The sequence below is a fragment of the Gossypium hirsutum genome, chromosome A02, assembly GCF_007990345.1.
Source record: "Gossypium hirsutum isolate 1008001.06 chromosome A02, Gossypium_hirsutum_v2.1, whole genome shotgun sequence".
In the NCBI taxonomy this organism is placed as follows: domain Eukaryota; kingdom Viridiplantae; phylum Streptophyta; class Magnoliopsida; order Malvales; family Malvaceae; genus Gossypium; species Gossypium hirsutum.
The window spans coordinates 41,330,654-41,344,439 of NC_053425.1; the positions used below are offsets into that span (position 1 = coordinate 41,330,654).

A 13,786-nucleotide genomic window follows, 5' to 3' on the forward strand; every position below is an offset into this window, starting at 1 on the left:
AACGAGACAAGGAAAGACCGCTCAGACGAACAATTCAGAAAATTCCTTAAACTTTTGAAAAAATTACATATTAACTTATCGTTTATTGAAGCTTTGTCGCAGATGCCAAATGCAATGAAATTTTTAAAAGAGATTTTAGTAAATAAGCGGAAGTTGGACGAAGCATCACATGTGGAGCTAAACGCAGTCTGCTCAGCTATTCTACAAAATAAGCTACCCCACAAATTGAAAGATCCAGGGAGTTTTACAATTCCTTACTTAATTGGTAGTTTAGATATACGTCATCTATTAGCTGATTTAGGGGCTAGTATTAACATAATGCCTTACAAAATGTTTAAGCAACTAGGTATTGGGAAACCTAAACAAACTAGGATGAGCATTCAATTACAGATAAAACTATAAGATTTCCTAGGGGTATTATTTAAGATGTACTAGTGAAAGTAGATAAGTTCATATTCCCCGTTGATTTCGTTGTTCTAGACATAGAGGAGAATAATAACACCCTTTTGATTTTAGGGAGGCCCTTTTTAGAAACTGCTAAAACAATTATTGATGTTGGCACAGGTGAGCTCACGCTTCGTGTAGGAGACGAAAGAATCACCCTTCAAGCTCGCAATTCTGACATACATCGGAAATTGAAGGTGATCGTCTAAACCATTCTATTAAAACTGATCACATGATACAACCCACATTGCAGGAAATGCATGAGCCACTCTCAAACAATAGTAAAGGATCTATTCATAAAGAATGAAGGTTGTGGATAGAGGAGCTAGATGAATGGCGAGCACATAAACCGACAACACACGATAAACTGAAACTATGCCAAAATGAGCTCGATACCTCTCCAAATTAACTTACGGTTGGTGATAAAGTCTTACTAGATGCCGCATATCCCACACTGTCACTACCACACCGAATGGGGAAATCCTTCTTACGGTACTCAGTATTTTTCCATTTGGTACGGTGGAGGTGAGTCATCCTAGGTTCGGCACTTTTAAGGTAAACAACACCCGTTTAAAACCTTATTTTAATGAGACTGATAGCAGGAATGAGGAGTATAAACTCCTCGAACCACCATGACCATTCATTGAAGAGGCAAGTCAAGCTTAGACTATAAATAAGCGCTTCTCGGGAGGCAACCCGAGCACTAACATTATAAATTTCTTTAAATTTTGGTATTTAACTCCTAACCTACTAATAGAGATCTTGAATACAGGTGTTTCCACAGAGACATGGCCAAGCACACGGGTGTGCTTAAGGCCGTGTGAAAACAAGGCAGAAGATTTCCCCAACACGGGCTACAATAAAACGCCACGATCGTGCGACATGGTCGTGGTCGTGCCTGCCAAAACAACACGGGCATTCGACACGCCCGTGTGGAAGACTCGTGGTTAAAACTGATAAACTAACACGGGTGTGTGACACGCCCGTGTCTAACACCCATGGTCGAATCTCTTAACTTAACACAGGCATGGAGCTTGAACACACGGGCGTGGGAGAAGCGAACGAAGATAGACACGGTCATGCAACACAGCCGTGTGAACCCACATGCCCGAGGAACATGGGAGTGTAGTAAATGTCAGATATGCCCAAATTTGAAATTCGCGAATCACACGGGTGTGTTCCATGGCCGTTTGCCCCAAAATCTGTAAATACCCTGCACTATTCACTTTTTCCCCATTCAAAATATAAAAAAAAACTAACCCTTGCCGCTGCAACTCCACACGGCCCCCTGCCACGCCCGTGCGCCGCCTCTAACTTCATTTTTAAAGCTCAATCTCTCTCCCTTAGCGTTTGTTTACTCCTTTCCCTTCTATTTTACTCATTATTAATGCTTATTATTACAATAATCTCCATTACTTTTAAACTAGTTTTCATTTTTGTTTATTACTTTATCATTTAGTTTGCAATTTTTAGGTTCTTTATTATACATTTCGAATTAAATCAAGTTGTTAGACACACCTCATATCCATGACATTACTATGCTCATTTTCATGCTATTATCATGCCAATGTCTATCATTTAAATTGCATTCCTAGGTTAGTTACCATGCAATTCATGTTAAATTCAGACTAGGAAAACCTTACACCCATTACATTTCTATTCTCATTCTCATTATTGTTGTAGTTGAGTTTGCTTCATATTAGTAGTCTTGGCTGAAATAGTTTACTTCCCCTTCGAATATGTTTACCTATTATTATTATTCTCTATATTATTGGCCTTCAATGTCATCTTTAAGAGGAAAGAAAACCACCGTACTAGCCTCGAAGAAGAGGAAGGGAGCGCCATCCTCCGCGGGTCCAACCGTGAAAATTCGGTACCCTCTCCTACAGTTTCCACGAGAGCCTCAAGAAGAGCTCTTTTAAATACTTTGGTCTCGACTTTTAGCAGCAGGCCACTGCATCGACTACAGGAAGTTTCACTTCTCTCCCTATCTTATTTTTATACTCTATTATCTATCTTTGCACATTGAGGGCAATGTACATCTTAAGTGTCGGGGGTATTCATGTCACTACTAGAAAAATCCCTGAATAGTCACCCCGTTCTTATGAAAAACTCTTATATCATATTTAGGATAAATTTTAATTGATTTATGATTGCGATTGATATATCTTGAATTAAAACATAAGGATTTATGCATTGATTAATTAAACTTTAAGACATTAGAGAATCAAGCATGATAAGTTGATTTTTGAGAAATTAAAATTATAGGTTGTTTCCCCAAGTCTAGGTATTACTTTGAATTAGAATTCATGAGTTTAAACATCAAAAAGCCATAATTTTTGTGAGATTTTTGAGCTTTTTGAGCATCTATTAATTCTTTCATGCTCACTTTCATTATTGCTTTGAGTGCGTCAGTATTGAACTGTTATTTTAGAACTTGCTTGATTATGCATGTTGCAACCACACCATTTGATTTAATATGTCAAAATGATTAAGGCACTTAGGATTAACCTACTCATGCCAAGAAAAGCCTACCTCCATGATTAACCCCTAGTAAACCCCCTTGAGCCTAACAAGCCATTTCTTGTATTACTCTTAATATTAACCTTTAACCCATTATTGTTAAAATCCCCTAAATTAATCCCTATTTTTGTCGAGATTTAAGTTGAATGGACTGCCTAGCTATGTTTTGTTCTTAATAGTTAGTCTTTATTAATTTAACTTGTTCTTAAAAAAAACAAAAAAAAGGAACTATGTATACATATTTGTACTTTCATATTCTGAGAAAAGCTCTGTTGTACGCATGTGAAGATTAACTCTTTTCTAGTTAGGCAAATTTTTCAATTCAATTTCGATTCTAACCCTTTCTTTCAGCTTGTGACCACACCCCCTAACCAAGCCTCATTACAACCCTCTAAAGACCTTTTGATTGATGTATCATCTTAAATTACAGTGGTGGATATTTGATTTTCATGCAAGCCTATGGTAAAGCCTTTCCATTATTGATTATTGAGTGCTTCCTTTATTGTCCTTATAACACCTCGAGTAATTTGAGTGAACTTTAGTGATGTGACAGCCCTAAATTGACCCTAGTCGGAAAGTGGTTTCGGGACCACGAAACCGAGTCTTATAAATAACTAAAAGTTATATTCTGTGTTTATGATGTGAGTAAATGCATGTGTGAAAGTTTCATGCATTAATTTGATCATTTTTATGTGAATTTATTAAAATGGACTTATATGAAACATTGTTGGAAAGTGAGAGGTTAATCTTACAATGGTCTAATAGTACATGCATTGAAAAGAGTGGTTTTGCATGTCAATTTACCCGTGATAAACATAGTGGCCGGCCAAGGAAAGAATATGCTCCACTAATTCAAAATTAAAATAATTTTGTATTAACAAATGATTTAATAATTGTAATAAAATGAATTAAATAAAAGAGAAGAAAGAGGATGGTGTTCATCTTCTTCTCATACCTCTCTCAAGCCGAAACAAGGATGAAAAAGAAGGGAAAACTTACCTAGAGCAATTCGGCATTCATCTTTAGCTATTAGGAGGTAAGCTTTGAATTTGTTGATTTGGCTTTATAATATGCTAAGTTAAATTGTGGATGCACTCTTGGTAATGTCAAGAAATTTGAGATTTCTTATGGTGATTTGAGCAATATGCCGAATGATTAAGTGTTGGAATTAGGGGTTATTTTCATGTTGTATGGAACAATGGGGGAATGACTAGAATGGGGTAAAGATTTTTGGATGAGTGGCTTAGAGGCACCTTGTACATTCCGTCAAAGATTGAGTCTATTTAGAATGTAAATTTCTTCCTCTATGATTATTTTCCTTGCATGTTAAATGGTTCTTGATAAGACCAAAGGAATGATCAATAGGCATTAAAAGGTTAAATGTGTGAATTTAAGGTATAAGAACCTATAGGTAATTACATGGGTAATGTTAAAAATTAATGTGGTATATTCGGCCATGTAGAGTATATCCTAGAGATATTATGTTTAATTCCCTATAATCGGCTAAATGGGTGATAATGGTTTATAATGTTGAATTGAATTATGATTATGTACATTAGAATTAGATATAACAAAAAACTATGTGAATTTGGATGCAATATTACATTCGGCCTAGAGGCATTAGATGATCATTTGTGGAAATCTCAAAGTCTTGAATAATGGTGATTGTAAGATGATGAAAAAAAATCATTGAATTATATGTATAAGTAGTTAGCAAAGTGATTAAACTACCGAATTTAATTATTAAATGAGTTCTAAGCTTGCTGAATTTTGAGATGTGATTGGGAGTAAATTTGACATGAGCATATTTTGTTAATGATATATTGATAAATGTTGAGTTATAATACCATGATATTAACTTAATTATCAAATTGCCGAATGCGTTTATAATTAAGTAAGGTTAGTAATAGAGCAATGAGTGGCTAGTAGAATCTAGTAGTCTTCTTGTTATATTCGGCCATGAGTTTGTATAATTGGTTTGTAATAGATTAAATTTGTTTATTCAAGCTCAAGAGCTTAGGGAGTCTAGTTCGGAAAAGAGAAAAAGCTACCTAACCGAATAGTCGATCTGTAATCGTTCGGCAATTTCCGAGGTAAGTTCTTAAGTATTTGAGTTTGATTCCTTTGTAAGTTTTAAGTGATTAAATGTTGAGTAAATTCAATCGTAATAGGACATAACGAGTTGATTTAATAAGATATGATGTGGCCATGATATGTTTTAAACTCAAATGGTAAGTTCATAAGTGTTTGGACTTGGAAATTTAAGAGCAAATTGTAATAATTTGCTTAGGACAGCAGCAGTAACGTGGTTTTAGAAAATCACCATAAATTGTTGGTGTGGAATTATAGGCTGAATAAAATATGTAATCAAAGCTTAATTAGTCTAGTTTCTTGTAAAAGAGACCGTGTGAGCAAAGAAATTTCCTATAGAGAGATATTTAAAGTTGTGTGAGACAGTGTCGGAATGACTCCGAAATCCCCTGTTCTATTTTTAGAAAATCATTATAATTTGTACAAAAATTGTTATAAGATAAAATTTATATTGTTAGACTCCTTCATGAGTCTAGTTTCAAATGAAATCAAATAGAACACATTTTGAATTCTGTACAATGAGAAATTTGATTCGTAGTGAAGAGTGGTCAGATTAGTCAAACAGTGAAACAGGGGAAAACTTTAAGAAAAATCTGGTATTGATTGGCCCAACAAAAAATTCTGAAAATTTTGTGGATAGAGGATATACGAGTATATTTTCATGGAAAATTAACGGCACATAATTTGGAATTTCGTAGCCCCAGTTACAAATAATTTAACGACTGTTGCTCAAGAAATACAGCTTGTAGAGAATTTGTGGTTATGTTGTAAACATGGATAAAACTTGTTTTAGCTGCTCTTAAGCCATTGATTAAACCCATACGTGAATTCTAAATTGTGATATTGTAAAATGATATATGAGTGTTAGATGGATTTTTGATATTCAAATTTGTGAAATTGTAAGTTTATAAGTATTCGAATATGAAATGATAGTATGGCATGAAATTGAAATTTTTCATTGGAAAATGATAGATGTAGATTCAGCCAAGGCAAAGTGTTTACGTGAAAGTATATGTGGTATGTGAAGTATATTTGGATAATTGCGATGTGAATACATGAAAATTTATATTTTGATTTAGGATTCTATGAGATGAAAGTGAACATGCATATGTGTGATAAGGCCGAATGGCCAATGTGATGAATGTGAACATGCAAATATGTGATAAGGCCGAGTGGCCAATGTGATGAATGTGAACATGCAAATATGTGATAAGGCCGAATGGCCAATGTGATGAATGTGAACATGCATATATGTGAGAAGGTAGAATGGCCAATGTGATGAACGTGGAAGTGTATGTATGTGGAGATTTCATCTGAGCTAAAGGTCTCGCCGATAACCCGAGTAGAGGTTAAAGCTATAAGACTTCGCAATAAGAATTGCTTATAAATATATTCAATGCGAAAGGTTAAACAGGTATGTACTCCAAGTTTATATGTGAGCTTGATTTGAACTAAATCATAAGGTAGTTATGTGATGCATACGTGAGCAAAATATGAGACTATTCCTATGATTATGTGACATCGGATCAGTGTGAGGAGTTATGTGAAATTATACAATATATCTATGTCACATGAGCTCACTTTTATGTGAAAGTTATCTGCCTATTATATATGATGAGATGTGCATATTCGGTAAAGGGATGGTATGCCCGAAGGAAGAGTGAAATAAAATACGAACAACTATGTTATAATTTGATTGTTATCTGTCGACACTGCTTAAAACTTACTAAGCGTTGTAATGCTTACTCCGTTTACTTTGTTTCCTCTATTTTATAGATCTCATTCAGAAGCTACAGGCTCGGGGATCGTTAGCAACTAGTCACACTATCACTATCCACTGCTTGTTACTGTTATGTTTTGAGTTATTTTATGGTATGCAAAGAATAGACCAGTGGCCGAAGAATATTTTGGTTAATGTATATAAGCCATGCGAAAATGGCATCTTTCGAATGTGTACTTATAGAAGTTTGAATTGTATCCCTGACTGTCTTTAGTATTTATCCAAAGGAATGTAAAAAAAAATTCAAAACCTTTACTGTTCTGATATGAGTTTCAAGTCCGGTAATGCCCCTTTACCTACTCCGACGACAGATACGGGATAGGGGTGTTACAAGTGAGGATGTAAAACTCTATGATATTCTGAATTAAAGGTAATTACTTAGATGAGGGAAGACACCTATGTTTTCTGAATAAAATGCTTAACTTGGAATGATTGAAACTTTTATGTTCTTTTAGTTGAATTCTCAATGTATGATTACCTATGGATTATTTTGAGATATTATCAATAAGAATTATAAGTTGAGGAGAATTTATTTTGATTATAAGTTGATGATTTGCTTAAGGAGAAGCAAATGCTTAAGTGTGGGGGTATTTGATAAACCGTAAATTATACATATTTTTACCCTATGTTTAATGCATTTTATAGATGATTTCTCATTAGAATTGGTAAATTTGATGCTCTTAATGCTTTAATTTCATGTTTTATACTTAGGAGAGCATAGGAGAGCGAAAGGAAAGAGAAATGGGCCAAAAATAGAGAAAACGGGCCAAAGTACGAAATCAACACGGCCTGGACCTCCTCACACGGGCAGACCACACGGCCGTGTCAATTTGGTAGAATTGGAGCACGACTCACACGGGCATAGCGCACGCCCGTGCCATTCTAACAGGCTCAAACACGGCCTGAGGTAATCGCACACGGGCGTGTCCCTGCCGAGCGCAAGTTGAGTCCAATTCAAAAAAGGCTAATTTTGAGGGCTTCTAGGCATTCCAAAGCCTATAAATACACCTTAAAGGAGGAAGAAAAGGGAGACGGAAAAGGGGGTAAGGAATTACCCCAAGGAAGTCGATTGATCCATCTCAGAAGCCGGATTCATCATCAAGACTGAAGATCTCTCCTCAATTTCCCTTCAGGAGTTTTGCATTTTCTTTATGTTTTGTATTCTTTATTCTTTGGAGATGTTTTCTTATTTAGTTATGAACTAAATCCCCTAAATACCTAAGGGGAATGAAACCTAAGATGAATCTTGTTATTATTTTCTGAATCGTATGATAAATATTTGACTTATTCTTAATTATGTGTTCTTAATTCTTGTTTTGATATCCCAAGATACTGATTCAAGACATGCTCTTATTCAGGGGAGGAATAGACCCTGTCTAAGAGTACTTTTGTCATAATTAAGCGGAGTTGATTGCGCGCCTAAAAATAGGGTGACAAGATTTTTTCGAATTAGGGTGAAACCTAATAAGGGGATCCATAGATCGAGTTAATGCAACCCTAGAGTGGTAATTAGAGAAAAGTCTAGGTTATTCAATCTAGGCATTAGACGTTATTAGTCTTGAATAGGGATAAGAACATAACTTAGGGATCTCTACGGAACGAGTTGAATGAATAAATCATCTGATTCGGAGCCAGAATAACAAGTAAAGTCTAGGTGGATTTTTCCTTAGGTATTGTCTCAAGTCAATTGATTTTCCCTAAAGGAATTCCCCAATTCTTTTCTCTGTGTGTTCTTAGTTTAGATAATTAGTTAATTAAAACAAATAAAACCCCTTTTATTCTTAGGCTAGATAATAAAATGATAGTCATTACTAGTACTTTTAGTTTCTTTGGGTTTGACAATCCGGTCTTGCTAAAACTATAGTACTGTTCGATAGGTACACTTGCCTACATCGCGATGATAGTTAGTTCAAGAATGAGTAATTATAAATATTTGAGACCTATCACGAGACCTCGCGATCAGATATTTAGGGGTTTTAGTTCATAACTAAAAAGGTAAACATTCCAGAAAAATAATGAATACAAAACATAAAGAAAAACCCAAATTGAGGGGAGATCTTCAGTCTTGATGATCAGTCCAGATTCTGAGATGGATCAATCGTATTTCCTTGAGTAGTTCCCTACTTCCCTCTCTGTGTGTTCCCTTTTTTTCCTCCTCTAGGGTGTATTTATAGGCTTTAGAATGCCTAAGAACCCTCAAAATTGGCCTTTTCCAAATTTGACTAATCTTGGGCTCGACAGGAACACGCCCGTGTGTGATTGCTTAAGGCCGCGGTCAAGCTTGTTAAATAAGTACAGGCATGTGGTCCACCCATGTGAGGAGGTTCAGGCCATTTTGATTTCATATGTTAGCATATTTTCTCTATTTTTGGCCCGTTTCTCGTTCATTTCACTCTCCTATGCTCACCTAAGTGTAAAACATGAAATTAAGGCATTAGGAGCATCGAATTCACCAATTTTAAGGAAAAATCATCCATAAAATGTGTTAAGCATGGGAAAAATATGTATGAATTACGGTTTATCAGATTTCATGAGCCGAAATGGTATTGGGCCAAATTGGGTCGAACTAGGCCGTGTAGTTATTTTATTACATACTATGATTAAGATTTTATTTTATTTTGGGTTTTTTTTTACATTGTAATAAGGCCTGTATAAATTTATTTTAATTTGGGGATTTTTTTTCTTTATTTTATTTTACCTGCTAGCAATACGACGTGAATTTTCAAGAAAGTACAAACAAATGTTTTTTGAAAACACCACCTTTACGTAACAAACAATGTTTTAAAATTTGACAACCAGTATAATTAATATTTTGCTTAAACAACTTCATTTTTCACAATGAACTAGACATCCTAACATTTTGTTAAGAATATAAAGAAGTTTTGTGAAGAACGGGTTGTCGTCAATATATATTTTGGGAAAACACTGCAATGTGACATCACAGATTGAGCCATAATGTCTAGGTCGGGTTTGGGGTGTTACATTAGTGGTATTAAAGCCAGGTTCAAAACTCGATTGTGGATTTGGTTTTTTTTTCAAAAACGCGGAAGTTTCAACAAAATTGTTTTAAATGGTTTAAAATGATTATTTGGAAATGTTTTACTGAAGGAGTGCACAACGAGTCTCCGTACCGATCTAGTAAGTCTTCTGATTATTTATACTGAAATAATAGTATTGATATGTTATTTCTGAGACTACTTAGGTATTGAAATGTTCTTATTGATACTACTTAGGTAGTATTGAAACCATCTAGCTAGAGTAAACTACGAACCGTAGTAAGACTGCGAACTGCAAAAAAACAAAACTCTTAGATAATATTGTTTATAATATAACTGTAATAAACACTGGAACAGTAAACTGACTAGTATAAAACTTTTAATACAAATAAAAGTGCATGTGGATAATGAGCACTAGCGGTACTCGTGGTAGAGGCCGTGGAAGTGCTCAGGTTGGGTCTTCGTCTTCCGGACACCAGCCTAATGAGGAAGTTGGAGAGGCAGCAACTTCACCTATGGCTTGGACAGAGTCTCAAAATCGAGCAGCTGGGGACGACGCACTGTCCCAAGCGATGTTAAGAATTCTGGAAAGGGTTGTTGGGCCTAGTATTGGTAATGTGTGTCATGGGTCGGTTATGGAATGACTCAGGTCTAATGGGGCTGAAATATACAGGGGTATTGCTGGAGTTTCCCCTAATGTGGATGAATATTGGCTGGAGGCCACAGAAATGATCATGGATGACCTTGATTGCACCCCTGACTAGAAGCTAAAAAGTGCAGTATCTCTTTTGAGAGACGAGGCTTACCAGTGATGGCTTACAGTCAAAGAAGGCACTCAAGCCGATCGATTGACCTGGGAGTTTGTCAAGACTACCTTCCAGGCCAAATATGTAGGTGCCAGCTATGCAGATGCTCGTAGGAGGGAATTTCTGAATTTAACTCAAGGAGAAAGGATAGTGGCTGAATATGAGGCTAAATTTTTACGACTAAGCCGCTATGCACATGGGATGGTGGCAACAGAATACGAGCAGTTTGGTCGATTTGATGATGTCAACAGGGATGGCCTAAGGGTTTTGATAGCTCCTCAGAGGGAGCGAGATTTTGCAGCACTAGTTGATAAGGCTAAAATTACCGAGGATGTGATGCAGGCTGAGCGCCAGAACAGAGAGAGAGGTAGAAGTAAAAGGGATGCTGAACCCTCAAATTATTTTCAGAGGCTTAGGAAAAAAACCAGAACTGATAGGCCAATCAGAGTTAGGACCCCTACTGCTGCTACTACTAGACCATAATTTTGTGCTGATTGTGGAAAACGGAATCAGGGTGAGTGTTGGAGAAAGTTGGGTACATGTCTGATATGCGAATCATTGGATCACTGGGTTAATGATTGTCCAAAAAGGCTCGATCGGATGCAAGCTACTGGTATGGGTACTAGGTAGCCGCTGAGAGGTGTTCAGCAGCCACCGAGAGGCCGTGGTTAGGCTAGGGGTGCTTATGGTATAGGCCGTGCTTGCGGAGCACCAGGCAGAGGTGCTGGTCATATTGAGGCGAGGCAGCCAGCACTAGTTTATGTTGCAAGTCACTGAGAGGACGACGATGCTTCAGATGTCATTGAGTCGTAGTGCTTTGACTGAACTAAAAGCAATGTTTGCTCGTCTTAGCTTATTTGATGATGGTGGTTTGTTGGCTGAGCTCCAAGTCAAACCAGTATGGATTGAGCTGATTAAGAGTAAATAGTTGGAAGATGAGTCTTTGGATCTTCAGTTCCGTCAGATCGAAAATGGTAATAATGTTAATTTTGGGCTAAACGGTGAATGGGTACTCTATTTTCGAGGTAGAATTTGTGTACCTAAAGATACTGATTCGAGGCAGACTATACTGCGAGGGGCGCATAGTAGCCCCTATGCTATACACCCAGGTGAAAATAAGATGTACAGAGATAGCCCCTATGCTATACACCTAGGTGGAAATAAGATGTACAGAGATCTTTGTGAGGTATATTGGTGGCCGGGTCTTTAGCGTGAGATTACCGACTTTGTGGGGAAATGCCTGACTTGCCAACAGGTTAAAGGAGAACATGAGTTGCCTTCTAAGTTGCTTCAGCTGGTTAAGATTCTGATGTGGAAGTGGGAAAGAGTAACTATGGATTTCATAAGTGGGCTACCCCTAACGCCTTCCAAGAAAGATTCAGTGTGGGTTATAGTGGGTCGGTTGACTAAAACTGCCCATTTCATACCGGTTCGTACAGATTATTCATTGCAGAAACTTTCTAAGTTGTATGTATCTTAGATAGCAAGACTGCATGGGGTGCCAGTTTCCATAATATCTGACCGAGATCCTCGCTTCACGTCTCAGTTCTGGAAGAAGTTACATGAAGCACTGGGTACACGATTGGACTCTAGTACTACATTCCATCCTCAGACAAATGGTCAGTCAAAAAGAGTGATTCAGATAATGGAGGACATGTTAAGGAGTTGTGTAATAAATTTCTGCAGCTAGCAGAGTTTGCTTACAACAACAGCTATCAGTCTAGCAAACAGATGGCACCTTACGAAGCACTATATGGCCGTAGGTGTCGCACTCCTTCATGTTGAACTGAGTTGGGTGAGCAGCGTGTTTTGGGTCCTGAGCTAGTATCTAATACCGAGGATAAGTTTAGATTAATTCGGGATCGACTGAAGGAAGCATCAGACAGACAGAAGTCTTATACGGATCTGAAGTGTAAGGAAATTGAGTATTCTGTGGGAGATTTTGTCTTTCTGAAGGTCTCGCCATGGAAGAAGGTGCTGAGATTTAGGCGTAAGGGCAAGTTAAGACCAAGATTTATTGGGCCTTATAGCATACTTAGACAAGTAGGACCAATTACCTACCAGTTAGAGCTACCTCCAGAATTAGAGAGGATTCATGATGTGTTCCACGTCTCTTTGTTGAGATGCTACCATTCTAATCCTTCACATGTTGTGTCGGTTGAGGAGATTAAGGTTAAACAAAATTTGACTTTCGAGGAAGAACCAGTCCAGATTTTATATCGTGAGGTGAAAGTTTTAAAAAAGAAATCAATCCCATTAGTGAAAGTTCTTTAGCGAAACCACAGTTCTGAAGAGGCTACGTGGGAACCCAAAAAGTCGATGCAAAAATAATACCTTCACCTACTCTGACCAGGTAAAATTTCGAGGCTGAAATTTTCTTTAAGGAGGGTAGAATTGTAACGCCCCAAATTCCAAAAACCCTATTAAAAATTATTTTTTGCGTATGCGATGTATGTCTGTCTTGGTAGTCTAGTGCTCTAGTAGTGTCTGGAAAGTCTTGGGTTCAAGCCTTGGCTGGAGCAAATTTTTGCTCCTCCTTGAATAAACCCTTGTTTTCTAATAGTAAGCTTCTTAAATTTATTAGAGGGTTGCATGTCATAAAGAGCTTGCTAGCTAGTGGTAAGTGGCGTGTTTCTAATGCCAAAGGACTAGAGTTCGAGTTTTCTTGTGCGCAAGGGGTGTCTTTTTGCTGACGTGCCGTGTAGGAGGCTGTTTGGTAGTAGGATTTTGATGCTCAAGGATGGTGGGAGAGTTTGAGGGGGAGTGGGGAGTGTGTAGCCGAATCCAAGGAGGATTATGGGTAGAAAATCATGGAATGGATCAAGGAAGAAAGGGTGTTACTTGTTAGCCGAAAGTAGGATTCTCTCTTGTGTGCCAAATCTGTCTTAGGCACTTAGTGCTGAAAAGGTATAGTTTTGTTTTCCTTTAGACCATTCTTCTGTAGTTTTCGAATCTCTTTTCCTTCTCCCTGACCCTTTCCCTTTTCGTCTCTTTCTCTTAGGCTGAATATCTCATCAACTACCCTCCATTGCTTGTGTTTTGGTTCGCTTCATTGATTCTCCTTCTTCTCTCTCTCAAATCTTTTCGTTCTTCTTGCTTTGGTCGAATCTCCTTGATTGACTATTGCCGAAACTCAGTTGAGTTAT

At 37.2% G+C, this 13,786-nt stretch overlaps 1 protein-coding gene across 1 annotated transcript; it reads left to right on the forward strand.

The window, feature by feature from the left end:
* The first annotated feature begins 11,427 nt into the window (after positions 1-11,427).
* Positions 11,428-12,914, forward strand: LOC121211215 (uncharacterized). The gene is made up of 4 exons (XM_041083760.1): positions 11,428-11,538; positions 11,596-11,826; positions 11,896-12,069; positions 12,444-12,914. The coding sequence occupies exons 1-4, from the start codon at positions 11,428-11,430 to the stop codon at positions 12,912-12,914; spliced, it is 987 nt and encodes a 328-aa protein (XP_040939694.1).
* Positions 12,915-13,786: the final 872 nt, after the last annotated feature.

What these genes read in the sequence shown, in the direction of transcription:
- LOC121211215 (XM_041083760.1), top strand. Translation starts at nt 11,428, where the DNA reads ATGCTTCAGATGTCATTGAGTCGTAGTGCTTTGACTGAACTAAAAGCA. An exon ending in CTGAGCTCCAAGTCAAACCA is followed by an intron (nt 11,539 to 11,595) that starts GTATGGATTGAG and finishes TTGGATCTTCAG; the next exon opens with TTCCGTCAGATCGAAAATGG. An exon ending in AAACTGCCCATTTCATACCG is followed by an intron (nt 12,070 to 12,443) that starts GTTCGTACAGAT and finishes TTGGGTGAGCAG; the next exon opens with CGTGTTTTGGGTCCTGAGCT.